Source organism: Saccostrea echinata, unplaced genomic scaffold, assembly GCF_033153115.1.
Source record: "Saccostrea echinata isolate AGI-Se365-2 ecotype Australia unplaced genomic scaffold, CSIRO_AGI_Sech_v1 ptg000054l, whole genome shotgun sequence".
NCBI classification, from domain to species: domain Eukaryota; kingdom Metazoa; phylum Mollusca; class Bivalvia; order Ostreida; family Ostreidae; genus Saccostrea; species Saccostrea echinata.
The window spans coordinates 11,361,993-11,389,992 of NW_026889803.1; the positions used below are offsets into that span (position 1 = coordinate 11,361,993).

General features: G+C 34.2%; 2 protein-coding genes across 3 annotated transcripts; one reads left to right on the forward strand and one right to left on the reverse strand.

Moving 5' to 3' along the window:
* Nucleotides 1-450: 450 nt before the first annotated feature.
* LOC133205658 (targeting protein for Xklp2 homolog) lies at nucleotides 451-12,550 on the forward strand. 2 transcript variants are annotated; one of them, XM_061341503.1, is made up of 13 exons: nucleotides 451-587; nucleotides 1,058-1,192; nucleotides 3,869-3,989; nucleotides 4,144-4,569; nucleotides 4,665-4,965; nucleotides 5,120-5,279; nucleotides 6,273-6,429; nucleotides 7,006-7,219; nucleotides 7,413-7,517; nucleotides 8,400-8,573; nucleotides 9,497-9,640; nucleotides 9,875-9,986; nucleotides 12,182-12,546. In XM_061341503.1, the coding sequence occupies exons 1-13, from the start codon at nucleotides 485-487 to the stop codon at nucleotides 12,493-12,495; spliced, it is 2,466 nt and encodes an 821-aa protein (XP_061197487.1). In that variant the 5' UTR covers nucleotides 451-484; the 3' UTR covers nucleotides 12,496-12,546. The 2 variants fall into 2 exon arrangements, with proteins under 2 accessions (XP_061197487.1, XP_061197488.1); XM_061341504.1 differs by having other exon boundaries at nucleotides 462-587; nucleotides 8,400-8,570; nucleotides 12,182-12,550.
* Nucleotides 12,551-16,412: 3,862 nt separating this feature from the next.
* Nucleotides 16,413-27,999, reverse strand: LOC133172112 (uncharacterized). Its single transcript, XM_061306922.1, has 23 exons — nucleotides 27,808-27,999; nucleotides 27,462-27,614; nucleotides 27,112-27,317; nucleotides 26,929-26,992; nucleotides 26,635-26,823; nucleotides 26,411-26,474; nucleotides 25,956-26,089; nucleotides 25,457-25,779; nucleotides 25,167-25,239; nucleotides 23,588-25,057; nucleotides 23,101-23,487; nucleotides 22,469-22,738; nucleotides 21,701-22,000; nucleotides 21,310-21,528; nucleotides 20,681-20,851; nucleotides 20,336-20,434; nucleotides 20,088-20,183; nucleotides 19,792-19,906; nucleotides 19,220-19,338; nucleotides 18,952-19,065; nucleotides 18,421-18,569; nucleotides 17,806-17,974; nucleotides 16,413-16,557 (listed from the first exon to the last, which is right to left on the reverse strand). Exons 1-23 carry the CDS (start codon nucleotides 27,976-27,978, stop codon nucleotides 16,525-16,527), a joined length of 5,088 nt encoding a protein of 1,695 aa, XP_061162906.1. The 5' UTR covers nucleotides 27,979-27,999; the 3' UTR covers nucleotides 16,413-16,524.
* Between the last annotated feature and the right edge of the window lies 1 nt (nucleotide 28,000).

Sequence of the window (28,000 nt, forward strand, 5' to 3'; positions counted from 1 at the left end):
AAGTAATGTTAGACCTTGACCTTTTAGCAAAATGGTATCGGACTGAAAAAAGAAAAAAATAAATCAATGTATGTCACTAGTGTAACAAATGTATCTAAAGAAAAATATGCGTCAGTCAGTAAAGAAATAAATAAAATAAAGAGCAATCCTTTACAAATTTAATGACGAATGACAATATCATAATTTACTTTGATTTAGATGGCATGAACATGAAAATATCCGCCAATATCCGTTTTTATCTGATTAAGTAAATTATATATTTTTAAAAAGTTGTAATTATTTAATTAAAATTTTATTACAGTTCTTATACAGGAGCAATCCAAAAAACATCTTTTAACTTCTGATAGCGAATGAGTAATTTACTAAACTATTTGCAAAATGGCAAATTCTAAAAATAAAACCTGATTTCTGATTGGTTAAGCTTGAAAGGACATCTCATAGGCGGTAGATTGAATTTTTTGTGTTATTGCTGAAAAAACAAGACATGTCCATGGACATTCTTGGGGATGATGTGTGGGAGTATAATGCTCCACAGTATGTTGATTTTGCAGCTGGTGAAGATGATCCCAATGCCGACGCATGGTTTGGTAAGATTTGATGCAAAAACAGCATGTGAAAACTGAAAAGCACAGACCTAAAGGCTAAACTGCTGAAACAAGCATTATTCTTGTATTATATCCGACGATGATTATACTAATGTATGTAGAATTTGACATTTAAATATTGTTTGAGTGAATAGCTACGATGTCCCTGGAGATAGATCGCAGGTGCTGATGAAAATTTCTAAATATCGATTATCAGATTGTACATTTTGCATTCTGGAGGTACATCGGTAAACAAAATGATATTATTATCTAGACTTTAAGGTATTTGGCTCATACAATTTTTGAAAGAATTTTTCAGAATATTGCTTTTACAGAAGAAAATTTCAAATAACAAATGATCATAACGGTGAAAAGTAATTGTTGTAAATAATGTACAAGTTCAGTCAATCAAGCACTGATGAAAAGTGTAATTTTATTGATACATGAAATAAAAATTCTCTATTTTTTTTAAGATCAGCAAAATGAACATGGCAACAATCCAGCACTAAAAGAGGATGTTTGTGCAACACCCCCAGTTGAGAATCGCAGATTAACAAGATCCATGTGTGCCACTCCTCAAAATGAAAAAAACTTACCAGAAGCAACAGGTTTTTGTGTTTGCTGTGATAATACATCTTGCAATGTACCTAAATGGTTCAAACATCCATTTCAGATTTGTTTGAATAACCTTGAAATGTATATCAATACTTTGCCTAAAATGCTTTTAAAAAACAGTAACACCAGATATTTATCCACAAACCAACATAATATATACAGAAATACTATAAATAGACACTTAACTTGTTTTGCATATATACCTTAGATTTTGACAGCATTTATACTATATACAATAGGGGACCATATTATAAACAGAATGGAGCTGTTGCTTTACTAGCATGATATTAATGAAACTTACCTTATACTTTGTGGCATACCTCTTTAATCTAATTGTCTTGATTATTTGTTCTGGAAGTGATCAGTATAGGTTAAGTATATAATGAATAGGGATGATGGTTCATATTCTCCAAAGTTTGAGGTTGGCTGTGTGATTAATTCTGCTTGCACATTTTCTCAGCTGATTTTTTCAACAATAACCAACAGTTCTGAATAAGGCCAAACAAAAAAATATGTGTGGTTCCAGTTACACTTCCAAAAAAAATTAGGGTAGGTAGGTAGGGATTTTTTTTTTTTTTTTTTTTTTTTAACAAAATGATTTTCTTGATTTTTTCTAAATAATAATTTTCTAAATAAATTTCTAGATGTGGTGTGATAATATACTATTCAATATTGGTAGGGGACACCTACATGCTACATTGCTTTGGATTTAACACTATTAAACACTTGCACTATGTTTTGCAAGGAGGCCGTCATTGCTGAAACTAAAACTTAAACTGGAGCCATTGATGGAAATCGGGGGAAATTCCAGAAAAAATATGAAAATTGCCCCAAAAAAGTTTAGGGTCGGGGGTATAAAATAGGGAAGGTCGGGTAACCGGAACCACACATTTTTTTTTATTTGGCCTAATCAGAATCTGTGAGTAATTTCTTTTTGAAGGCTCGACATGGTGTAATTTTACCAACCTAAAAATTTATCCTTCGTCTTGCAATGCACGTCAAGATTTTCTTCCTCCCCATTCTAGACTTATTCTCTGGCAAATCCTTTTCCTGATATCACTTTATCACTGCACACACTGTAAATCAATTTACTTCAAGGCTCCTTGCAATATCTGATTGTTTTATTCAACTCTAAAAACTATTTACATTCCTTTGCTTTAAGCTTGATGATAAATTCTCATACTTGGTTTACATACAAAATGAAGTACCGGTACTTAATTGCATCACAAAACATGATACCAGTGATTTTTCCACATTTTTTAAAAGGGGCCTGGGCCTTTACAATTGGGAAAAATCATCGACATTTGTGTAAAATTGGGAAAAATCAATAAGATTGAAATAAACCTTAATTGACAGGTAAATTAAAATATATAAGTAAATGTAACATCATTTATTCAAAATATTAACTACAAAATAACAAATTAGACACAGTTCTACATTTTCAACTTTGTTTTAATCTTTGAAAGTTGTCATTAGTTGTGACTGTCCTATATTCCAATTCTTTTTTTTTTTTTTTTTTTTTGCCATAATGGTAGACATAAGAAAAAATTCTACTCATAATAGCCGTTGAAGATGATATAATCTGACATGATTTAAAACAAATCATTTTTCTTCTAGCTTTCTAAATCACCCTAATCATTGTGCTGCAATTACCCTGAAATAATATGACATCAAATAATGTTGAGGGTGTGACCGTTGGGGCGAGAGCATTGTTCACTTCATTTTAAGATCCGCCTCTTCAGACTGTGACGTCACATGACGTATGTTAGCTGCATTTCCATAAACAAAGTTTAAAAAGTGCACATATTTTAACAAAGAACATTTAATCTACTATCTGCATGCAATATCCATTAAATTAAGGTGAGTTTATTTTTTGTGAAATTTTAGTTGTTGTTACCGCGTGAATGAAGTTAGCAGCGAGAACAAGAAGCGATGCATTGTGGGTCAGAATTACTGCGGAAAAAAATTCTATTGAATGAATGTGCAGTAGTCCGAATTTTCTCCTCACCCAGGCGTTGTCATTAGAGCTCACAGTGATGAGCGGCGCTTCGCTGCGCTCGCTATTAGTTGCATCTGCAGGGTGTAGAAACAGTTTGATTTTCATGGAATCAGGGATGCTTGTTGTAGAACTACTAGTACTTGGATTTACAAATAAAGCTATGTTTCGCCTGTTCACATGCATCTTACACTTTCTTACGATGTATTTAGTTTGACATAATCCATGTTTTTCTATGTCTTGTAAACACACAGAATGATCTGCTGTATTTCACTATTATTTTAAGAGTATGAATGACGGAGAGCAATAGCGTTCCAATTTAGATGAGTCGTACATAAAAAATTCAATGTAACAAATCAATAACGGTTTTTCTGGGGGGAAAAAGCAACTGAAATTGGGAAAAAATCGGTAATAGGGGAAAGGGCCGATATTCGGACCTAAATTGGGTGTAGAAAAATCACTGGATACATGTATGTCATATCTTATGTGATGTCATTTCACCCAGTCATGTGTCCTTTTAATATAAACATGCATGACAAGTAAATAAAGATGTTGAAATTTTATGAGTTGCCACTGAGATGCCATTTCACCATTAATATTATGATCTTCTGCTGTATATGGTCATGTTTAGTTGTTTACTGAGAACACGTCAATAGAATATCTGTATTTACAGAAAAGAAAAAAACACCTGCCAAAAAGTTAGATACCCCGTCTAGAAGTGTTGCTACAAAAACTGACGGATCAAAAACCACAGATAATAACATTGATGGATTGAAAACCACAGACGATAAAAAGTAATTTGCAATTTTATAGATCTAATAATTTGTAATGATAATACAAGTCTCCATATACATGTGCAATATTAGACATTGATTAAAATCTTGAAAGAAAAAAAAATGAGATGCATGGGTGTATTATTTAGTATAAATAACTAAACTTTCAATTCAGAAAATCTGCCATGCCATTGAAACAAGCACCGGTGTCTAAGAGCACACCAGACACGAGGGGAAGATCACGATCATTAAAGCGAACCAATTCAATGAGAGTGGTCAATCCCACTGAGCTTCATAAGAGGAGATCAGCGGATCCTGTGAGGGTTCCCGTGATTCCCTCAGCAGATAAACCACCAGAAAAGACAGTTTCTAATCCTATTATCAACAAAGCTAAATCAATGATTAGAAGAAGTGCTTCACGGGTACAGGATGGTCCCAAGGAACCACGGGAGCGTACCCGGTCTATTGATGGTGCTGTCCATTCTAGAACACAGTCTACTACCTCAAGCGGTCCCTGTAACAATACATCACAAAATGAAGTTGCAGCTCCCACCTCCAAGATGCCAAAATTAACTGTACCCACAACTCCAACTTTCATGAGGTGATAAATAGATAGATCTTGTCAAAACTAGAGTCTTTTGTTGTATGTCATTATACAAATATCATGAATTAAGTACATGTATTATGTAATTACAGGAGAAAACCCATAGGAAAGACTGAAAAAGTCAAGACTTCTGAAGAAAAGCAGCTGGAAGAAATTGCCAATATTAAAGCGGAATTCAACAAAAGGAAAAAAATGACACAGAAATCATATCAAACAGCTATGAAGTCTACAGGTGTTGTGCCTGTGCATTCCAAAATGGAACCCACAAAACCAGAGCCCATCCACTTTGAGACTGACAGTCGCATAAAATCTCACCCCACCAACAACAACAGTGCTGATAAAAAGGTGGATTTTGTCCGCATTCTAAGATCAAACTCCAGGGGAAGATCACCGGTATGTGTATTTGGCTATTGATTTGATAAAGATTGAATTACTCAACACAAAGTTTCAGATTCTGTAAATGTGGAAAATGCAAATGAATAATATTGCAAACTTGAATGTTATCTTGACAAATTAAGAATAAAAAATGTGATACTTTTCCCCCCAGGCTCCTGCAGAAAGAGTGCCCACTAAACCTCAGCCATTTAAACTTTCTGAGGGAAGAAAACGAAAAGCAGATACTGATTCAGAAACTTATAAAAGTATGGCAGAACAGCTAGTTACCTTCCATAAACAAACACCTGATAGATTTCATTCTCACTCCAAAAGTAAGTTCTGCATTTATCCCCGTTGATGGCAAAAAATTTTCATGCTATATAATGTAATATATTAAGTAATATAATAAGTAATATATGTAAAGCACAAACTCCTGTAACAGATGCACCTTGGTGGGAAAATCCTGCAAAAAAAAGTTCTGTGTAGAAAACACACCCGAAAATGCAGAAAAGTGGATGTGACTTTTATTTTACCAGTATCATACATAAATAATAATTGATTACAGGAATTTAACATGGTGTCTAAAACATGCAACAATACAAATAAACTTGGTATGTGTTTTGAATCCGAAAACTGTTAAACAAACATGACCTTGATCAGGGCCGAGTGGAGTTAAATTAAGCAGTGATGGTTGATACCCAAAATGCTTCTTTAAATAAATTTTATTCAAATTCAATAAATATCAAATAAATGGATATATATTATAACTGTATATTGACCTATTTACAGTGATCTATGTCACACACGACAGTCAATTAAAATTGGGGAAAAGCGCAATAAATGTCAGTGAAATCAGTCAGGCTAGAGCTAATAAAAGTGTCCAGAAAAAAGGGTTGGATTTTGTTCCCATGTAATAAACATGCCCCCTCCCCTCCACTTTTGAACAATTTTCTAATGGAAAAAAAGTGTGTATAATACACATGACTTTTTGGTAGTTCATGCCCATGATAAAATTTTACAAAGTGAATTTTTACATGAAAAATATGCTAATGTTGATTAAATCTTACAATGGTATTTGTATTCACAAATTGCTAGAAAAATTTACCTGTAATAAATTGGGTCAAAAGTCATAATTCTATTTAATAGCTGAAAGCACTTCTTAAACAAATTTTTTTTTATCTGATATCAATTCTATTTTAGGTTAGAGTTTTTTACCAAAAAAAAAATCCAATGATCCCCAATTGTTTAAGAAGAGTCAGGAAACCAATACATGTACTTTTGTGTGGTCTTACCTGTGTAATTCATATGCATATAATTTCTTATAGAAGTGCCTGAGAAAACAAAGAGTCTTCACTCTCGCTCTCCTGTGCCTGGACTCACCGTGCCAAAAACTCCTAACTTTGAATCTACAAGCCGTTCTCGTCCTGTACTTGTTCCAAGTCAAAAGGACCTAGAGGAAAAAGAGATTGAGGAAATGAAAAAGTGAATAATGTTTGACTATCTTGAAGAAAAATTACTTCTTTTTTTTTTACAAAGTGTATATTGGATTTACGATTAGATTTAACACTATAATGTATGACACAAAGCCAATTAGAATTTCAGCTGAGGTAGTGGGGTTGTATTGTTTATGCTATAGCTTAATAGTACACTACAGGTATTGAGAAATTTCCGCCATTATTGTTTTTTCCTAGGATATATCTGCTGCATTTGAGATTGTAGCAGCTACGTGCTAGCCTAGCTATGACAAGCGTTAATTCATGGAGTGCATTCAATATGACTTAGATGTCTAACCTTGCAGCTAGGCTAGCTGCTAAGATCTTGAACACAGCCCTAATTATATAAGACTTTTGCTCTCTATGGATTGCATATATATATCACTGTGAATTTTTTATTAGATAATGAGGAGTCTAAAAAGTGTACTTTGAGTCAAACATTAATTGGCATTGCATTCCTCATATTCTGAACATTTTTTGATTATTTTTTATGGCCTTTGTAAAGCATGCAACTTTGTGGCTGGAAGGAAAAATAACATATTTTATTGTTTACTTTTCCTTTTAGGAATCAATTTAAAGCACACCCTGTGAACAAAAAGATCCTGAGTAATCCCAATACTGGTGTGAAAAAGGTGACCCCAAAGCCTGTTACAAAGTTTGAGGAGTTTGAATTTGAAGGTGGCAGAAGACCTCACAACAATAGCATGAAAAGAGACAAAGAGGAGAAATATGAATTCCACGCTCAGCCTGCACCAAAGAAAATCTTAGAAGGACCAGTGGTACATAAGCTGAAGCATTCATTTAAAGATATTTGCTTGTTATTGTTCAAAACTTTGTTGAATGTGCATGTGCATGTAAATGTATCCATGATGAATGGTGATCTGAAACTTTTTCAAGTAGATGTTCATGGCATTACACCTATCTTTTGATGCTTGTATACAAACATGGTGTATTTTAACATGTACTTTACAGGGGATTAAGCCAGTCAAGTCGCTTCCAGTGACCCTCCCTCAGTCCCCTGCCTTTTGCCTCCGACAGCGTGTGCGGCTCCCCATGCCCAAAGAGGAAGAGGAGGAGGTAACAGCATTCTATCAAAACTTGCTTTTCCAGTTCATTGATTTTGCATGCTATTCTTGTGTTATACTTCCGGACAGTGCACAGAACCAAGTAAAGAGTATATAACAAAAAAAATAATTTTACTGGTACATTTACATTTATAAGAATGGTAAATCATCTACATGTATATGTGTGATACTAAAGAGTGGCTGATCACACTGCCTTTTCAGCTCCAATCTCTAACATGAAGCATTGTTGAACAACCTGTAACTATTGGACAGGGACATAATATTGTATGGCTCAGATAAGGCTGTTATGAAAAATTTTTTTTAGATTCTCCTATGTTTTTGAAATATCAAGACAGGCAGGTGGATTTTTTTTTTGTTTTTTTTTTTTTTTGACATTGTACAGATTTTTAGTTGACCGCATCAATTGGTACAGATTTTTTCCTATTATCCTGATAAAAGTCATTGTAGTGTTCAATTTAAATGTACATGTCTCTTACTATACACCCTCAACAATCTTTCACACAACCAGTGGTCCTTTAATATATTTTACAACAAACACCATCTTGTCAGCTGTCAAAATCACACAAACATTTGCAGGATTTTAAGCAAATGTTGAATGTAGGTTGAATACCAATCCTGATCATAATCAAGATGAAGAAACTGTTATATTGTTTGTAAAAAAAAAAAATTAAAAAATTGAGGAGGGATAAAAAAAAATTCGGGTCAGATGGGAATGAGAATCTAGGATTTATTTTTATGGCCTATCAGCAGCTTTGATCAATATTTAAAAAAAACAAGTAAACCAGAAGTTAGCTTTTACCTTGTAATCTTGTTAAATGGCTTTGTCCTTGCTTTGAATTATGATCTTTCATTTTCTTTTGTTTATGATCATTAGGTGTCTAAGGTGATGAAGAGTCATGCAGTGCCTCATGTTGGAGTACCTTTCCAGCCAATTTTGAATCATAAAAGTACAATCCCTGAGCCATTCACATTTGAGGAAAGAGATAAACTTGCGATGGCAAAAAAGCAAGAGAAAATTGAGGAGATTTATGAGGAGGAGAGGAAGGTAGTACGTGTTCTTTGCATGTTGGCTTCATTTCTGATGCTATTTTTAGGTCCTCAGTGGCTCAGTGACCTATTGTTTCATTTCTCTGTTGTTGAGTGCTGCCCACTGTGCATTATTTGTGAACTTTAAGACAATTTTAGTATTCCCTATGGAATGGCTGAACTGATTTCAACCAATTTGGTATATAGCATCTAAGAACAAAGTGAGACAAACATTAATGACCCTTGCTTCCTTGGAAACCGAAGTGAAGGGTCAAAAACAAAAAAAGAGAGAGGAAATTAATCTTCAAAAATCTTTTTCTTTTTCTCCAGGACAACGCTTGCAAACTGTGTGCATGATTTTATTGAGCTTTCTACTAAAATTTTGAAAATCATGACTCAAGGACCCACTGTTCTGACCACAGTATGAGACTTTAGTTTGTCAAATTTAAAAAAATTATCTCTTTGAAAAATCTTCATCTTTACTTCTGAATATGTGGCAGACATGCATGTACTGTTTGCATGATTATAATGAGCAGTTACCCTTTACAAGATAGTAAAATCAATGTTCCCTGGGTGGAACTAAGTTAATCAGACACACTGTACTAAAAATGCATGATATACATGTATTATAACCCAGCAGTATACATTCCTGAGCGTGTGGCAGAGTGAAAATGATCAAGAGGTCCTTTACCCAAATTTAGAATTTAAGATTCATGTCAGATGGGTCCATATTTCTAGTCCAAGGTGGGATAAGATTAGGTCTGTATCAGTATATTGATATATCGATATATATTGATATTTAAGCATGTATCGTATCGAAAAAATAACTTCCAATACATATCGGACATGCAAACCTGTGTTGTCAGCTCAATATCTTGAGAACCATATGTTTAACTGATAATTCCTATGATAATGAGTTCATTCATCTCTTCTTTTATTTACTAGATGCGAGAATTTCATGCCCAGCCTTTACCTGTTGGAGAGGATGCACTGCCTCTCAAGAAAACCAAACCAGCGACGATCCCAGAACCATTTCATTTGGAGGCTGATGAGAGAGGAGCAAAGAGACTTCAAGAATTCAGTCATAAGGTTTATATATATACATGTATATTTTTTATCGATACATGAACATCAGTGAGACCTTTCTTATGATGCAGAGTATCTCTTGGGTCATTTAAATGTACATCTGACACCTGCAAAATTTGGCTTATTTACATGTACTGGTATACTCTATAGATTTTTTTTTAAATCCAAGTACATTGTACATTTGCATTTACTTCCCAAATGTTGTCTTAGATATGTAATTACTAGTATACATTCTAGGTTGAAGAAGAAAACAAGCAGTTAAAGGCACAGGCAAAATTTAAAGCCCACCCTGCCAAAGTAGTCCATCAAGAACCATTCTGTCCACAAAAATCTACCAAACCTCTCACAGGTAAGTAAAAATTAATAGGTGTACAAAATTTGTGAGTGCTTTAAGAATATTTTGATGTAAAAGAAGATTCTAATGAGAACACAATTTTGGAATGAAAAATCTAGTATAAATCAATCTAAGGCAGCTGATTTGTGCTTCATTGTGACACCATACTGAACATTTTCACATACTGTTAAACAAAGAGCTCTCTTATAAGGAAATCTTGTTTATAAAGAATTATATGAATCCCAAAGACTTTACACTATGTTCCTTATATGTATATAAGTAATCTCAGCGATAAAGAAGCCAAGTTTGACGTCCAAGTGACTTCCTTACAACCATGTTTACCGTACATTGTACATTCTCTTAACAATGAAAATTCTTCTTTTTCAAAAATGTCCTATGTTATGCAAAGACAAAGCCTGATATCCATATTGATTTTATTATCTTTGAAAAAAAGTAAGATGAATAAATAGCACCATATTTTTGCGAGAAATATAACCATTCTGGAAGAATTTTATTTGTGAAATTAGGAATAAACTCCTTGCAATTTAGAGGGTTTTCTTGGGTGATTCTTTGAATTAGGACAGGTAAAAGACCTTATTTGAGTATATATATCAAAATGATTTTAATTTATCAAATTCTTTTTAATAAAGTAATTCAAGTTTAGAAAATTAATATCTGCAGGCACCCTGCAATATTAGTTACACAGTCTGTTAGGGGCCTAATACGAAATCATACAGGAATATAGGAAATCCATATTGGGTGGAGCAAAGCCGTGTCCTAATATGGATTTCCATTTCACACCCCATATGACTCCATATTAGGTCCCTAAATGACTGTGTAACGAATTTATCCTGCTGAAGACCTTTTTAAATATTTTTTAAAAAAATCTATGAGCATATTATCAAAATATCAAGTTTTAATCCAATAACAATCAACATAAAATATCGTAAGAAATTTAACTAACAACATGTTACTATAAACTGTTTCTTAGTCACCGTTTTTATTTACAATAATGATGTTTCGAGCGGAATTGCATTCCCGATTTTAATATTACCCCTGGATGGAGACATAATACGGAAAATTTCAGGGCGTCATGTGATTAGCTTTTATCCAATCAGTAATCTACAAATTTGTCTGAAGCAGGATAATGGTTTTTATGCCCCGCCATGAATATGGCCGGGGCATATAGTGTTTGTCATGTCCGTCTTCCGTCCTTCTGTCCTTCCGTCCTTCCGTCTGTCCTTCCGTCACACTTTGCATTTAGCTCTGTTCAAAGCTCAGTTTCAAAGAAACTATCCAAGATATTTTGATCAAACTTCATATGCTGATAGATATTGATGAGAGCTATGCAACTGCATCAATATTTTTTGACCTTGACCTTTCCTTTGACCTTGACCTCACTTTTCTTAAAGTAGTGTTTAGATCAGTTTTAAAGATACCATTCAAGATAGTGTAATCAAAATTCATATGTTGATACATACTGATGTAAGCTATTCAACTGCATCAACATTTTTTGACCTTGACCTTTCTTTTGACCTTGACCTCACTTTTCTTAAATTAGTGTTTAGCTCAGTTTTAAAGATACCATTCAAGATAGTGTAATCAAACTTCATATGTTGATACATACTGATGTAAGCTATTCAACTGGATCAACATTTTTTGACCTTGACCTTTCCTTTGACCTTGACCTCACTTTTCTTAAATAAGTTTTTAGCTCAGATTTAAAGATACCATTCAAGATAGTGTTATCAAACTTCATATGCTGATACATACTGATGAGAGCTATTCAAGTGCATCAATATTTTATACCTTGACCTTTCCTTTGACCTTGACCTCACTTTTCTTAAATTAGTGTTAAGCTCAGTTTTAAAGAAACTATTCATAATATTTTTATCAAACTTCTTATGCTGATACATACTGATGTAACCTTTTCAACAGCAGCAACAATTTTTTTACCTTGACTTTTCCTTTGACCTTGACCTCACTTTTCTTAAATTAGTGTCAAACTTCATATGCTGATACATACTGATGTAAGCTATTCATCTGCATCAATATTTTTTGACCTTGACCTTTCCTTTGACCTTGACCTCACTTTTCTCAATTTGTGTTAAAATGTTGCATTACTAATATACCCTCGGTGGGGCATTCATGTCCTATGGACATATTTCTAGTTATCTTTCCCTTAAGTAATGTATTGCCATTTTTTGCAGATATCAGTGGATTTGAACTAAACACAGAACATAGGTCACAGAAAAGAGAAAATTTTGAAATGTATAAAAAGGCTAGAGAAGCACAACTTGAAGCAGCCAAGCGTGAGATAGAACGCCAGAAAGAGGAGGAAGAAAAGGCCGCTGTTGCTAAAATGAGGGCAGATGCCGTTCACAAACCACAGCGAATTAAGCGGTACAAGTCAGTGGAAGTCTTACCAAGTGATAGGCCTATAACAATAGCCGAGTCCCCAAATTTTGAAACGGACCGTAGACTAAGGAGCAAAGTCGATAACCTCTCTCATAACAAGTTTTAATAATTGAAATGGTACATGTTGACTTGCTTGACTATGTACAATACATGTACTGTATGATAAAAAAAATAACATATTTGTTTGTGTATGAATTGTTATAAAAATTGTTCTCCATACATTATGGTGTGTCAGAAAATTTACTGTTTTATTTCATGCATTGAATTTTTACCATATTGTTTTAAATTTAGAAAAATACTTTTATACATGTAATTGACAACATGTTGGGAAAAAATATGGATGCCAGTATTATTTGGGTAAGGCCTTCATATTGTAAACTTGTGATAAACTATAAAATTAATCCATTTGGGAGGTAAAAACCTTTTTTTCTCTCTTCTGCTTCTCTCTCTTACTATCATGTCTTGCAGACGACTGTAGTTTGCCAGTCAATATACATTTACATTGTAAAACAAACATGGCAAAATACACAATCCAAACTGTACCTATAAACTGTGTATTAAAATACGTGTACATTGTATATGCATATGGAGCTATAAATTCCTACTGTTTTTCTAAAAAAAATTTCATGGCGAGCTACTCATTAATTAATTAACTCATTAATTTATAATGCTGTTCACTATTGCATCAATTGTATTTATAGAATTATGTATATGCACTTACTTTATTATAATCATTCCTGGGGTGTTATGTATGAAATGTACTACATTTAATTTTGTCATACAATGCTAGAAGCATCTGTACCTTGTTCTTATAATGGTGAAGTACCCCTGCACTAAATGGAAAAAAAAATCTAGATATGTTCAGGGGTAACTAAGCCTTATTATACCCCCCGCAAACGAAGTTTAGGGGGGTATATTGGAATCATCATGTCCGTCTGTCTGTCCGTCTGTCTGTAGACGAGATTTTGTCCTGACCATTTCTTGGAAACTGTTGGAAGGATTTGTCTGAAAATTTGTACACTTATTATTCGCCATATGAAGGTGTGCACCTGGTATTTTCATTATGATTGAATAATTTTTCTGCATTTTACAGGTGTTTTTTCATTTTTATTATGTGGTTTTGTCTGGATCTGTTCCCAGAAACTATTGCATAGATTTGTATGAAAATTTGTACACTTATTATTTACCATATGAAGATGTGCACCTGGTATTTTCAACATTATTTGATAATTTTTCTGCATTTTACAGGTGTTTTTAAAAAAATTTTATTGACTTAGTCATTTCGAGTTCATGTCTAAGGTTTGAGACATAGAATCTAGAACATCTGCACAAAAATGTGAACTACAGCTTAAAACTACTCATTAGAACTAAAAAAAACCCCACAAAGTATTAAAAACAGTTTTTACATTACACAGCAGATAGTGTAAATCCATTTGTCCCTTGGGAGTAATGAGTGGACATGCATCCAGTTAAAGATTAATTAATGAGTTCAGTGTGGGAAGCTGTTAGGGCATCTCTGATCAGGCAGGTCTTATCTGTATCTCCGGGGAATAGGGCAGAAAGAAATAAAGATATCTGTTGTCTAAGTCTCTTAATTGTTATTTATGTCTGTCAAAATACATAGTTACTAAAACCAGCCTTTTATTTTTAAAATGAGTTTGATATAAAGGTATTAAAATCAATTTGATTTTGTATAATTAATTATGATATTTTTTTTTCAACAATCAATTTGCAGAGTGTCATGTCTCACAAAGATGACAGATAGTTGCAAACTATTTTTTCAATGTAATAAAAAACACTGTAATTATTAGTGTTGATGTTTTATTAGGCTGCACCTTAGTTTCATTCATTAAAATAAAGTGCCCCACCACAGCATTATACGCCCATCAAATATTGTTAAATTATCATAAACAGTTTAGATTCAATTGGTCGAATGACATCTTAGTGAGACAAGGCAGTCTGCAATTTGTTGTAAAGATATAAAAATTCAAATAAAAAATGTACAATAAATAATTAGTTTAAATTATATTATACAATATCATATAAGTTTTAATTATTATAAACAATATCAAATTAGTTTTAATTACATCAAATTTATCTTGAAAGTAAGACTAGCCAACAAGAACAATTCAATACAACACAAGCAATTAATTAAGAGACTGATTCCTTTTGCCCATTTCCCAAGAGATGTAGATAACACCTGCTTGATCAGAGATGCTCTACCAGTTATCACCTCACACTAAACTCATTAATTTATCTCTAATTTGACATGCAATTTTCTGCTATCAAAATTTTCCTTGACCAGTGCCTGATCATTACACCCATGGGAGAGGTGGAATTTTTCTTGTTACAGATTGCTGTAAAGAACATAATGAAAAAAAATAAGACTAGTATTTTCTTGATTTAACACTTTTTTAATAAATTTACTGCAATACTCCGACATCTTTTGGGATTGTGTAATTTAAAAGTTAAAAGACATAGTTTTTTTTATTCTAAGTCTAATGGTTTTCTAGTTATGATTTTTCCATATTTAGCCATAGCGTCTTTATTAAAGGTCAGAACGACCTGGTTTTAATGTGTGACACACCTTCTACCCTAGATGTATCAGCTGAAAAAGTTTGATAATTCTAGGCCTAATAGTATTAAAGTTATGAGTCGGATATGAAAAAGCTAACAGACGGACGGAGGGACATGAACGCTATAACATAATACGTCCCGTCTTAAGACGGACATATACAAAATATAATGAGTAATTAAATTTTCACTGGAAATGTTTAAGGAAATTGTGAACACCTCTCACATCTAGAAAACATTAGTGATTTGGTACTTTCTCTGAAAAACCCAGCGGGGGGTATTTGTCCCTATTGGACAGTTCTAGTTTTCAATTCACAGAAAAGAAGCAGATGTTTCTTGTTCTTTTACCGATACATTGCTTTTATATAATACTGGGTAGGATGTCCCAGATAAAACTTTGGATCTAATATGTATGGATGTCTAAGTTCTGTTCTTACACTGAATGGGGCATCATCAATATTTTCTAAACAAGTTTCTTATTTTGTATTCTTTTCATTTTTAATTGTGATCAATTATGTGCAGAGAAACACACATGAGAATTGATTTGCACAATCTTTTAACATTACATGTATCATTCATACTGTTGTAGTTTGATATTGTATTTGTGCAGATTATACATGATTATTTGAATAAATGAGTGAATAGGTATCACTTACTTTAATATTTTAATTAAGAGCATATCTATTATGATTTTACAGTTCCTTGGAGCATTTAGTTGAAAAGGTGGTTATACTACATGTATCTTCAAGTGAGAACAGAAGAATGAAATCACAGTTATAAATAGGTGCTCTCGCTTTTCTCATCTACTACATTTTAATTCTGGTTTCCTTTCATAGTGATAGCTTATGTAATGAAGTGGTGGGGGTGAGGGTGATATATTGGAATTGCAATATATAATGTAATTTTCAAAGCTCACTCTGAATTGTTGGCTGCAATTGACAATGTCAGGTGCCTTCCCGACGCACAGGGATCTAATGTTTTGAATATGGTTTAAACCCCGCAAAGATGAAAAATATATAGAAGCGACATCACATACTTAAACATTAGCAGAGAAGTAGTTTATAAAAGATAGAAGAGATTTAATGACCGTTTCACCTCTGCATCGAAAAAAAGAAAGGCCTAACAAGTAGAGTAATGATTGTCAATTTACTGACAAGAAAAGAAAGTTTTGTTCGCAAACAGAAACTAAATTGTTTATCCTGTCTACGACTTTTTGGGAAATCTCCATTGGTTAATCAAGAGGAGCTCTTTTAATGAACAAAATGGCATTAACCTTGACTCTGGTCAACGATACACACTAGCTTTGTTGTGGTGATTATGAAATTTTTATGTGTATAGTTTGGGTACAAACAATAACCCAGTAAAAGAATAATAATATATGTAATATACATTCTAGTGTTTTGCTGTTTATCTAAGTTTAACATTCACAAACATACATGTACTCACAAATCGTTTTTATTATTTTACACAAAATTTGCACAACTTATATCACAGACATCACATAAAAGCAAATTAAACAGTTAATGCTTTAGAAACAAGACACATAGTGTATGTCTTCTTTTTATCTCTGCAATGGTATCTTCTCTTTTATGAACTGCAAAAGAAAAAGGAAATTCTTAAGATAAAATAATTTATATCATACTGTCTATATACCAGTAATTTATATATTTTATAAATGTGTATACTAATGTACTAAAAGAGAGATGAAGTATATGTACATACGAGGGTTGTTCGAAAAGTTCGTGGACGATGTCAATCTTTGTTATACTACTTCCAAGAAATTTAAAATAAGCACAATATCATGTGTAAAAATATTTGTTTTGTTGATCTGTGAAATTTCATTCCATTCGATTTGATAGAAATTAATTTACTTCATTTTAAAATCAACATGTTTTGTAACCACGGCGCAAACTTAAAAGCAATGTAACGTCAAAAACATAGTGTCAAGAGTTTCTTAAAAATTCTATCCCTATACATTCACACAGTAGTCCAATACCCACCTATTAAAAAACTTTTTCAATCACTTGACATTTATTTTTCTAACAATTGTTCTCATTTTATAATTTCCTTTGTTAATGTTTAATTTCTTTTACTGCTTAACTGTGCTTTCACAAGATCAGCAACTCTGAAGCGCCTACGTCTTTCCATGACGTCCCACCTTTTAGAAGTTTTCGTTCAGATTTTTACAGTTAAACCGTTTCTTCACAGATTGTCCTCGTCCGATACAGAGTCTCTGTCACTCAAATACCGCCTCTACCATTTACACACACATGCACTACTCGCTTGTGGCATATTTTCTGATTCCTTCTAATTTTTAGCGTTTATTCAGGATTTTCCCCGAGTATAACACAAAACTGCATCGTTATCTGCTGCTCAGTGACGTTCTACAACGTCATCGTTTTTGTCGTTTTCAATGAGGACTACCTATCTTCTCAAATTGATTTCTTTTTACCAAAGCAAAATATTAAGCCATAATTTGGAATATGAATCGATGTAACAGTTCTTAATTTAACCGTCTAGGATTTTTTCGTTGTTGCTCCATTTTACAGAGAAGATGACTGCAGACATTATTTAGTGTATTGTTTGTAAATTACTAAAGTTGGACCTGCGCTGCGATCCGATTTTTGCAGTTTTTAATTATGGATAGGTTTTAAATTAATCATGATATTTTTGAAAATTTTAGTACAAATCATTTAAATTTATTGTTAAAATATTTCTACCAAATTTGGATAACACATGACGTTAAATAAAAAAGATATGACGGAAGTCCACGAACTTTCCGAACAACCCTCGTATATGCAGTAGGAACTGATGAGATGTTATATGCTGTCTTTGTACTGACCTGTATTAGTTTTTTGCGGTATTGCGACTCCTGATATGTTGGTTTGCGCTGTGGAGGCGTCTTTTCTTCTCGCTCAATCAAGCGTGTCATCTCATTAATGTTCATAATATGGACTGGGTCAATTTTATTTTTGTTGATGAGGTTGACTAGATATTCCTTGTAATGTAACCTGTGTAAAATGAGAAAGTATATGAAATTAATTCATAAAATTATCATTTTGAAAAACGGGCATACAAGAAGCAAAACATACATTACTGAAGATGTATACAGGTAAAATTTGCCCTCTTTCATTTTAGCCCCTTTTGCCTTCCTTGTTGGTAATCTAGCAGAGACAGTGTTATCTTTCACAGCTGTGTCTTGGTGATTTGGAATGAGGCAAAATTGTTTGCAAGTGTGCTCAAGTGAAAATAATATGGGGCGAAATAGCTCTGTATACTGCATCAAATCTCCTAAGAATGTTTTTGTCATGTTATTGGTTTATAATTTTTTGTATTCAAATCTAAGATATTTCATATATTAGAAAATATTTTTCTTTATAGTGATAACCCAAAATGCATTCTCCCCATCATAAATATATATACTTAAATTACGATCCGCAGATCTCTGAGTACTTACACACACAGTCCAGCATGGCCTGCTGTTACATCTTTACCACAGGCCTCGTCCTTCTTTCCCTCATGAATATCCTTCAACTCCATCACTGGACAGTGGTGTTGGTCCTCCTGGTGACCAGCGGCCTCAGTGTCAAACTTCACATGCTTCTCCTGTATGTAGGGAAAAATTACCAAGAAAAGTTAAGAAGTGAATTCATAACATACATACATGTATCTATTGGAGTATTCCCATTAACTGTTAAATCATGAAATTCATTCCAAAACCTTAATATTTCTTTGAGTATAAAACAAAAAATCTAAATCACATTTCATTCATTATTATTTATTGAAATCTGTCATTAATGCTTAATTAATAGCTAGGGGAGAGTCTTAGCTCAAGGATAAATTTCTAGACAATTTTAGTAACTCTAATTATGTACTTGTTAAAGGAGTTTACACACTATATCTTCAAGAATTGACTGCTTTTGTCTCTTGGAAAAAAATACAGTCTGAAATACAGGTACATGTATATAGAAGATTTATAGTCAATTACCTTTAGAAGACGTTGCAATTCTTCAACAGAGTTGTCACGGAGATAGTAAAAACAGTCACGGGGGTGGTGACAATGAAGTCCTTTACCACGACAACTCTTAAACTTCATGCAAACCTGAAATTTAACAATTAGAAAAGGATTTCATTAAAAATATAAGAGCTCTCATTAACACAAGTTGTTTACATGTAGTTAAAAGGTTAGTTGTCACAAATACAGAAAGTTAAAAAATCCAGACTAAATTCATAGAAATTTTATCATAAAAACATACTCCTTTGGAATCAAACATCTGAGAACAACCACTGCAGAATTCATGTCCGCATTCTGGACAATTAAAGTGCATACAGCCTCCTTTTGCCAGAGAGAACCTCATTTTACAACTAGGACAATCTACAATTGAAATAATTCCATAGTTTTCATTGAGTTGATAACTAAACTTCAGCATATGCAGGAAAAAATGAGATCTGCAAGAATTCTTTCTCATAATTATGCATGTACTGTAAATCTTATTTTATTTGTGAGAAATTTCCTTTTGCGTAATTACGCGAGAGCATCTGCTCGCAGAAATTTCACTCTCTTAATCTTATTAGCATAGGAAATATACAGCAATAACCAGCATTTGTGAAAATTTTGTCTCCTTTATAAATACCAAAACCTACATGTATCTTGCGAAAATAATGTGTCACAAAATTTTGGTGATCTATACATGTGTATGTATACAGTGTAAGTGCTCTTAGAATCGATCTCATTTTAGTCCTGTTTGTAAATTAACCTACAAGATTCTTTAAAGAAAATGATACAAATATATATTTTAATTAGTACTTTTTTCCCTAGAACACATACCGATTCCATTAGCGGCGAGGTGAGCTGCCAGACCCATGGCCTGGTTCTCTGGGTCATTGTCGATCTTCCATTGTTCATACTGCTCACAGGTCAAACCTTCATGTTGATCCTCCCACTGTAAAAACACAATGTTCATCTTACAGCTGTTTAAAAGTGTATCATTTAACTACCCACTGTTATTTCAAAAGATACATGTAAAATGCAAAACAGACCCCTCAAGTGCCACTTACATGTAAGTACGATGAAAAGCCAAAAAATAGCAGGTTTCTCTAAAAAATCTACCTAATTTTCATTACCTGTTTCTTGCAGTTGAAGCAGGTTTTCTTATTACAGTATGGGCACTGCATGGCTGGGTTCCTTTCTCCTCCAATATTGATAAAACCATTTCCACACTGCAAAATAAGAACTTTTTGTACAGATCTTAACACTTCCAAAAATACTAGCTTGCTCACTAGCTGATCAAAATTTACAATTATCCATTCACAACTTTTCAGCTACAGTAACTAGTAATTTTTGCAAACTTTGAAATTGTAAATGTACTCACATGGGCACACCACCTGAACTTAGGGTCTTTCTGTAGATACCAATCCCTCAGTTTGGTTTCATAAATTTCTTTAATATCTGGTCCCACCATAGTATTCAACTGTAAAATCACACATATTTGTATTGTTTCAACAAAAGTAAGGATCAATGTGTGCAATATATATGAGTAAGAAAAGTAAACAGAAATAAGGGTGGTTAATTAGAATCACACTATATTAAAGCCAGGGAGTCTTAAAAAGGATAATTCGTTATATCCATTACATTCACAACACAGGGAATGAAAATCACTTTACCGTAAGTGTTAATTATATGCATATTCACTATAACCATGTTTTACTGTACTAACCAGCATAGTGAGGAATCCCAGATACTCATCAGCTTCTTCTTTGTTGTCCATGTTGGGATGCTGGCAGATAGGACAACAGAGGTTCCTGACATGTTTCTCTCGGATGTTCAACTCAAAATAACTCTTCATGCAGTCAAAGCAGATCTTACATGGGCAGTTCAAGGTTCTTATCTGTAGTGAGAAAAAATTCTAGCATATCAAACTGGTTCTTATATCTAGAGAAACATTTCATAACCAGGCAAACAAACACAGATATATTAATACATGTATCTACAAATGAGGCAATGTTAATTTACAAAAATGATACACTTGATCATTGCTTGACACCAGATTGATTCCCAAAATGCATACATGCATAACTTTGTATTATAAAATGTACATATGCAGCGTAACTCTATAATAGTAACTTAATTTTGTGAATCTTCAAAGTCAAAGAAGGTTGACATTTTTTTGTGATTGAGACTTTATCAGCAAAATGTATGGAGGTTTTTTTTCACTTCATATTTTTGCAACCGAGAGGTACAGGAACAGAAGTTAGTGTAACATCATATGTTCAATACTTGTGACAAATTGTCATCATATTCTAAAGTGATCTTCATTCATAACCTAGGGCAACGCCATAAGTTTACCTTACTCATTGGGAAATACGAGAAGCAGCATTGACATTCCTGCTGTAGATAGACCAGAGAACTCTGGCGATCTCCACAGTTGTACACAGCTTCTACAATGTCCTCCAGTGTGGCTTCCAGATTGTTCCGTGCCACATCAACATCTAGAATCTTCAGCACAGTCTGGGCTCGTCCCCAGCTCTGTAGTTTACCCTCCACCATAATCATCCGAGAGCGCCTCTGTAAAATGAGCAAGCATTCTGTACTTAAAAAAGGGTCACCTTTTTCTTCATGAATTTACTGAATATCCATTTTTATGGACTTTCATTTCACATTTGCTTAACATTCAGTCAGAAATTATTTCAATCCAATACCTTTCATATTCCTGTATTTAATTAAATTAAGATCTTACATCTGAGCTGATGTCCTTGTTACGGATCATCTTAAGGAAGGGGGCATGTCTAAGCACACTATTGGTGACACTCATGCATGTATCTTGGACATTAGACACTTCTTGAGCCTCACTTTCACACTCTTCATTGTCGTCTGCTAGAATGTTACCATTCTCAAACTCCCATAAATTATCTATGAACTGCTGAAGTCTGTTTGAGTTTAAGTGATCGAGAGCAATGTCCAGTTTTCCTTCAGCAACAAACATAGCCTGGAGGATGTCTTCTCTTGGAAAGTTGTCAGCCTTGCATATTTCTTGGTACTGCAAAAAATTTAAGTACAGTTACAGTGGCATCATTATATTTCTAGTGGGGTGAGAGGTTGGGGGAAGGGTCAATTTTCATGATGTCCCTTACTCAAAAATTTAAAACCACGACAAATATCTTCCATAATGAGGCCCTCACCCACAGAATTATATGAATACACTTATAGTTATTTGATCTCATTACTAGTGGTTGTAAACTATTGTAATCAACACATATACATGTATTATGAATTATATTTACCCGGTAGAAGAAATTAAAATTGTTTGTCCCTTGTACTTCGCTATAAGCATGGTTTACTGTAAACATTTTCTATATAATAAATAATTCTAATAAAAGAACGCGTTCTAATGTTGACATGTTCTAATAAAAGAACATTGTCTAAGAAAATGCTAAAGGCACTGTTTCAAAATATAGAGGATAAAAAAAAAAAATCGCATTTATTGAAACTTCTTGACTAGCCATACCAGCTTGCATCTATTTGCAGTACAGATATTCACGGCCATTTGAACATCTCCTTTGGTTTCCTTCAGAGAATTTTTGGCTTCCTGGTCAGACAGTTCTCCGACCTCGTTTTCATTCATGTCTGCCCCCTCCTTGGCAACTCTATCTGTGACAGATTTCACCCTGTTTATCCAGATCTGCTTCAGCCACTGTAAAGGAAGCAACTGTTCTCCTGAACTCAGCTCTACAGCAAGTTCCCCCTCTTCTGTGTCAAATCCTTCCTTTTCAGCCTCCTGTATTAAAATGAAGACATACATGTATTGACATATAGCTGTACAATACTCATAACTAAAGAATTTTCAATCCTTAACACAGTAAAAATTGTGTTTATTAATAGAATATTGTGTGCAGATATTTTACAGAACATTTATTTAAATGTGATGTCTTTCTAATGAATTTACTCATTAATTTTATCTACATTATTTAGTAAGCAGCTGGAAAAGTGATACAATGTACTGCTGTATTGTTGTACATGTATGAAAAAACAGTCTTCATAAATTGATCTATTGCAAGGGATTATGCTCAATAAATCATTATATGCATTTAAACATAAACATAAGTTAGGTGAAACAAAATTTAAATATTTACTAAGTACCTTAAAAAATCGGACCACCTCCTTAGCTTCAATATCCATCAGGTCCTGCATTCTTTGCTGATTGAGTTTTTCCATTGTCTCTGTAAAGCTCAGACCTTGTTTATTCCTGGGTGATTTGCTGAGAGGTGGAGCCTGATCTGCTTCTTTTTCACCGGATACTGGTACAGGAACGGCCAACTTATCTTTTTCCTCTTCTTTCTGATTGCCCTTGCTTGGTGTCACGCTTTTAGCACCACCCCCCTGAGCTGAAGGAGGGGAACGACTGACTGCTTTTTGTAACTGATCTATGAGTTCCTGAGGGGATAATTTATTTTCTGCTTCTCTTTGTTTCTCTTGTTTCAGCTGCTCTTCAAAACGACGTTTGGCTTCTTGTTTCTCATGAAAAATCTGTAAAATTCAAACCCATAATAGAAACTTAGGACCACAGTTTTACCTACCGGTAAGTTCACCCTTTTTCTTTACAAAACAAAACTTCAGCGAGACTCACCTCATCATAATGTTGCATGATTTTGTTCCCAGCAGTTGATGCTTCTTTCATAATTTTCGATACTTCACTATCTACCCCTGTGGCAGACGACTGTTTCTTCTCAACAGAAGGTGCTGGTGGCCTCTCTGGTTTGTTCAAATCGTTTATTGCATTATGATCAGTTTCTGAATGCCCTGAATATACACCACCTTGCTGTACAAACTTAGGATTATCACTAGTTTTGAAACAGACTGCACATACTCTTGTGTCTGGAGCATTATGGAATGTGCAATGTTGACAGATCCAGGGAGATCCATAACCCTCAGCTTTTGGTTTATGGACTGGTGGTTGTGGTTCTTTGGGGATTCTTGGTGGAATGGGTACAGGTGGTGATTCTAATGGAGGCACAAGGTCTGCTGGGAGGGGATAATTCTGGTACAGTGTTTTAGCAGTCACAGGCATGTTATGGAATTTTGGAGGAGGTGGAACTTGCTGTGTATTCACAGTTTTTGTCTGGTCTATTGAAGACACACAGCTTGTGTGTCTTTGGTGAGATTCATTTGCCTTATTTTCTTGGAAAACTTTTCTCTCCTCCATTAAAGGCAATGCTGGTCTGTCAGGGGGTGTCTGTCTGGCTTGTAACTTTCCCGTACTTTCCTGAAACATGGACTGGCTTCTTCTGTGCTCCACATTGTGCTGAGTAGCAGGAGTTTTAGGTGACTGGCTGGATGGTTGATTTGCGTAAAGAAAGTTTCCCTGCGTGTGAGGTGATACTTTTGGAGTTCTTGGAGAATTCTGTGGTGGTTGGTAATTCTGCACAGGGTTGTGTGGTGATGTACACTGAATGCTTTGCTCAGTTGGAGGAAAATAAGGGGAATGCCTGGGAGGATGTCCATAAAATGAAGGAGGGCTCTGCATGGTTATTAGGTTAATGCTTGGACTGCTCTGATTGTCACCAGAATGCACAGGTGGACTTTGACCATACACTGGCTGATTGTTTTGATATGAACCTGGGACAAAAATGTACATTCCACTATGAGGTGGATTTACACTTGGAGAGTTGACTGACGGCAAATGCCCAATAGGAAGACTGCTCAGCGCCACCTGTTGTTGGTAATTAAGGGGCCACTGTGGGGGGTAATACATCTGATCCCTTTGTGACAGAACTTCATCCAATTCTTTCTCATACTTCTCCAACTCAATCTTTTCTCGCTGCAAGAATCCTTTTTTTCTAAAGAGACGACCATACTCTTCATCTTCATAAAAAGTTGCATTCTGAGCAATACATTCTTGGATCCTTTCCTCAATTAGATCTATTTCTTCTCGTAATGTCTCAAGATGAACTTCAGTTTTGGACTTCCTTTTATACAGGTCAGGAATGGCCAATATCTTGTCTAGAAGTTTGGAAGTTGGAGGACCACCTGGAGCAGCCCTCTGCATACTCGGGGGTGTCATGGACTGAAGTTCTCGTGGTAAGGTGTGATATCCCATCTATAATATGAATTTCAGGCAGTTATGTAATGCCTTTAAATATATTAAGAACATGAATATAAAACAAACTAATTTAACGTTTTTGTTAAATACTTGCTTTAGTGCTTACATTCTGATGCACATTTGAATCACGAGACATCCTGGGTAGAGTACCTGTCTGTGATGGCTGCATGGTATGCATCCTGTAACAGCAGAATAAATACAACACTGATAAGGAAGTAGAAACCTTCAGAATATACTTTCAATAACTGAAATACATGAATTTCTGCTCTCTGTACCTCCATTTAAGTACTGGTATATCATAAGTAAGAAGTTTTATTACCAAAAAAATGGAAATTGTCTCATCAATAAATGTTGCATTACCACCATACTCAATAAGTACAAGTTGAATATGCCTACCCTGAAATCAATCCCTCTAGGTGATGAGCCTCCTCATGAAGAGGTGTGTGGGCTGCATGTGGTACACTTGATAAACCAGTGCTGTTATTATTAGAGGCCATAGTATATGCAGGCTGGTTTGGGTTCTCACCAGTGTACTGTGCCATGTTCTGGTTTGGGGCTGGTTCCATGGTTGAGTAGGAAGCCTGGTTCTGGGTTGTCCCTAGTGGTGTCTCCTGGGGTAATTCTTGTGTCTGTTGAGAACCAAGGATGGGGTTAATGGCATGGCTCTCAACAGCCGACAGATATTCGTGTTCATCTGATTTCTGTTCTGAGCTGGACATCTGAAAATGAAATCCACAATGCATATCATATGAAAAAAAATCATAAAGTTTAATTCAATATTAAAATTCAAACAAATTTCATAATCAACTCTAAGAATTCTTTGGTAAAATATATTATGGAAACAACACAACCAATAATTTACTAAAGTCAAAGTAACAGATTTTCAAACTTTTACCCGTAATTTTTGTCGATCATGATTCTTGCGTTTTGGGTGTTGATGCCATCTTTCATCACAAGCTGAACATAGCTGTTTATTATCACAGCGTCCACACATAAACATGGCCACCGACTGACCACAAATGTCACAAACTAGCAAAGTAAAGAAATTTATCATAAACAGGAAATGAATGTACAAAATGTTTTATTCTCAGTATATAGTTTACAGGCAAAGCATAAACTATTTTGGTATTTACAGAAATTTACTCTGTTTTGTTGTTGTTTTTGTTTGTTTTGTCTTTTTTTTGAGACAGGTTTTCTACAAGTAATAATATATTAAGTAGCAATTTTTACACTTTGTAAGTAAATATCTCTAACAAATCTCTCAAAGGATTTTGAACTTCAAAAAAGTATGTATGTATAGATAAGCATTTCCTGGCATAAGTCTTCAAATCCACAATATTCAGATTTTACCTATACTACTCTGAGGGGATTCTACTTCACTGGAGCCTGTAGCTTGACCACCAGACTTGTTTGACTAGAAATTAAAACAAAATTATAATAATTTAAATATATCTACAGAAAATAAAATTAGTTCATCAATGTATTATCTAAAATGCAAATATCGAAGATATAAAGAAGCCTGAGATCTATGAAAATCATGAAAATTATTTAAATGTCATTTACTTGTACAGTACCTGTGAAGAACTTTGATTAGAGACTCCTGATTCAGAAACAGACTCTCTGATTGGTTGCTGAATTTGATTTGGAATGTCTTGTTTTATTGGCTGACTGTCCGAGTAAGATGATCCACTTGATGAAGATCTTTGCTGATTTGTCAATCTAGATTCTGATGATGATGACGATGGTGTGTTTTCCAAAGGCTTCTGTGAAAAAAAAAAGAATCTCGAAAACAGTTTGCATGTCACTCTGCACACCATGGCAGTTCTCAATTAAAGTAAATTAATTAGACCTGTTAAGTGATAACTCACAAGTTTTCTCGTTGGTAGATTTCCTTGCTGAATCCAATTCTTTTGGAATCTTGCAACATCAAGCCTTCAAATATGAATTCAAATAACACATATTTAAAGTATTCCACTTTATACAAATTAAATAAATCCATCAAACATGTCTGTTCTCTAAAAAATCTTTTCCCACGTTTCAAATTAACTTACACTGTGTCATGAGGCAACAGACTCTCAACCCTCTCTGGGTAGGGATGGTAATTTGTCAAGTAAGCATCCAGCTCCCTCTTTCCACACATAATGTCTGCCAGTAAACGTAACAATTGATCATTGTCCGTTTGACCAGAATTTGGAAACTGTAGCCCGTCCTGAATGGCTTCTGTGTAACCCATCAACTTCATTATTTCTCTTCCTCCCTATATACATGCAGAAAAAGAACAAAATTACCTCCTTATTTTAGGGATAGCAGAATATCATACTACAATTTCATGACTCTTCTTAAGAACTTTCAAACCTAACGTTCATGTAAAAGGTATACAAAAATAAATGTGATGACCTACCACTATACAGTCTACTCGATCCCTGAAGATGTTATTGGAGAACTTGACAATTCTCCACATCTGTGATCTCTCAGTTGGAGGCTTAAGAAGATGTCGGCAATACTTTTCCAGAATGTTCAAAGCCACTCCAATCATCTTTATTCCTTCCAGAAACTATCAAAGAAAGAAAACATCAATAATGCCTAACATTTTCAACATAAAAATTAGGTTCTTATCATAATGGTTTAGATTTTAATTCATCAATTTCAATTAAAAAAAAAATTATTTAACTCATAAAATTATTGACTTTATAATAGAGCAATTGTCATTAAATGCAATAATGATTTATCTTTTTAGATTTCCCTACATTGCTGTTGTCCTTGAAGAGCTGTTCCATTGGTAGTAGCTGGTACCGCTGTCCCACTGGACAGTTGACACAAATAAGGCCATCAATGAGGGGAGAGATGTCCTCTGCCCTCGATAAACAATCATAGATCCTCTGCTGCAGATCTCTAATATCTGATCGCCACTCTCCCATTGTGCGTGTTTATCTTGTAACT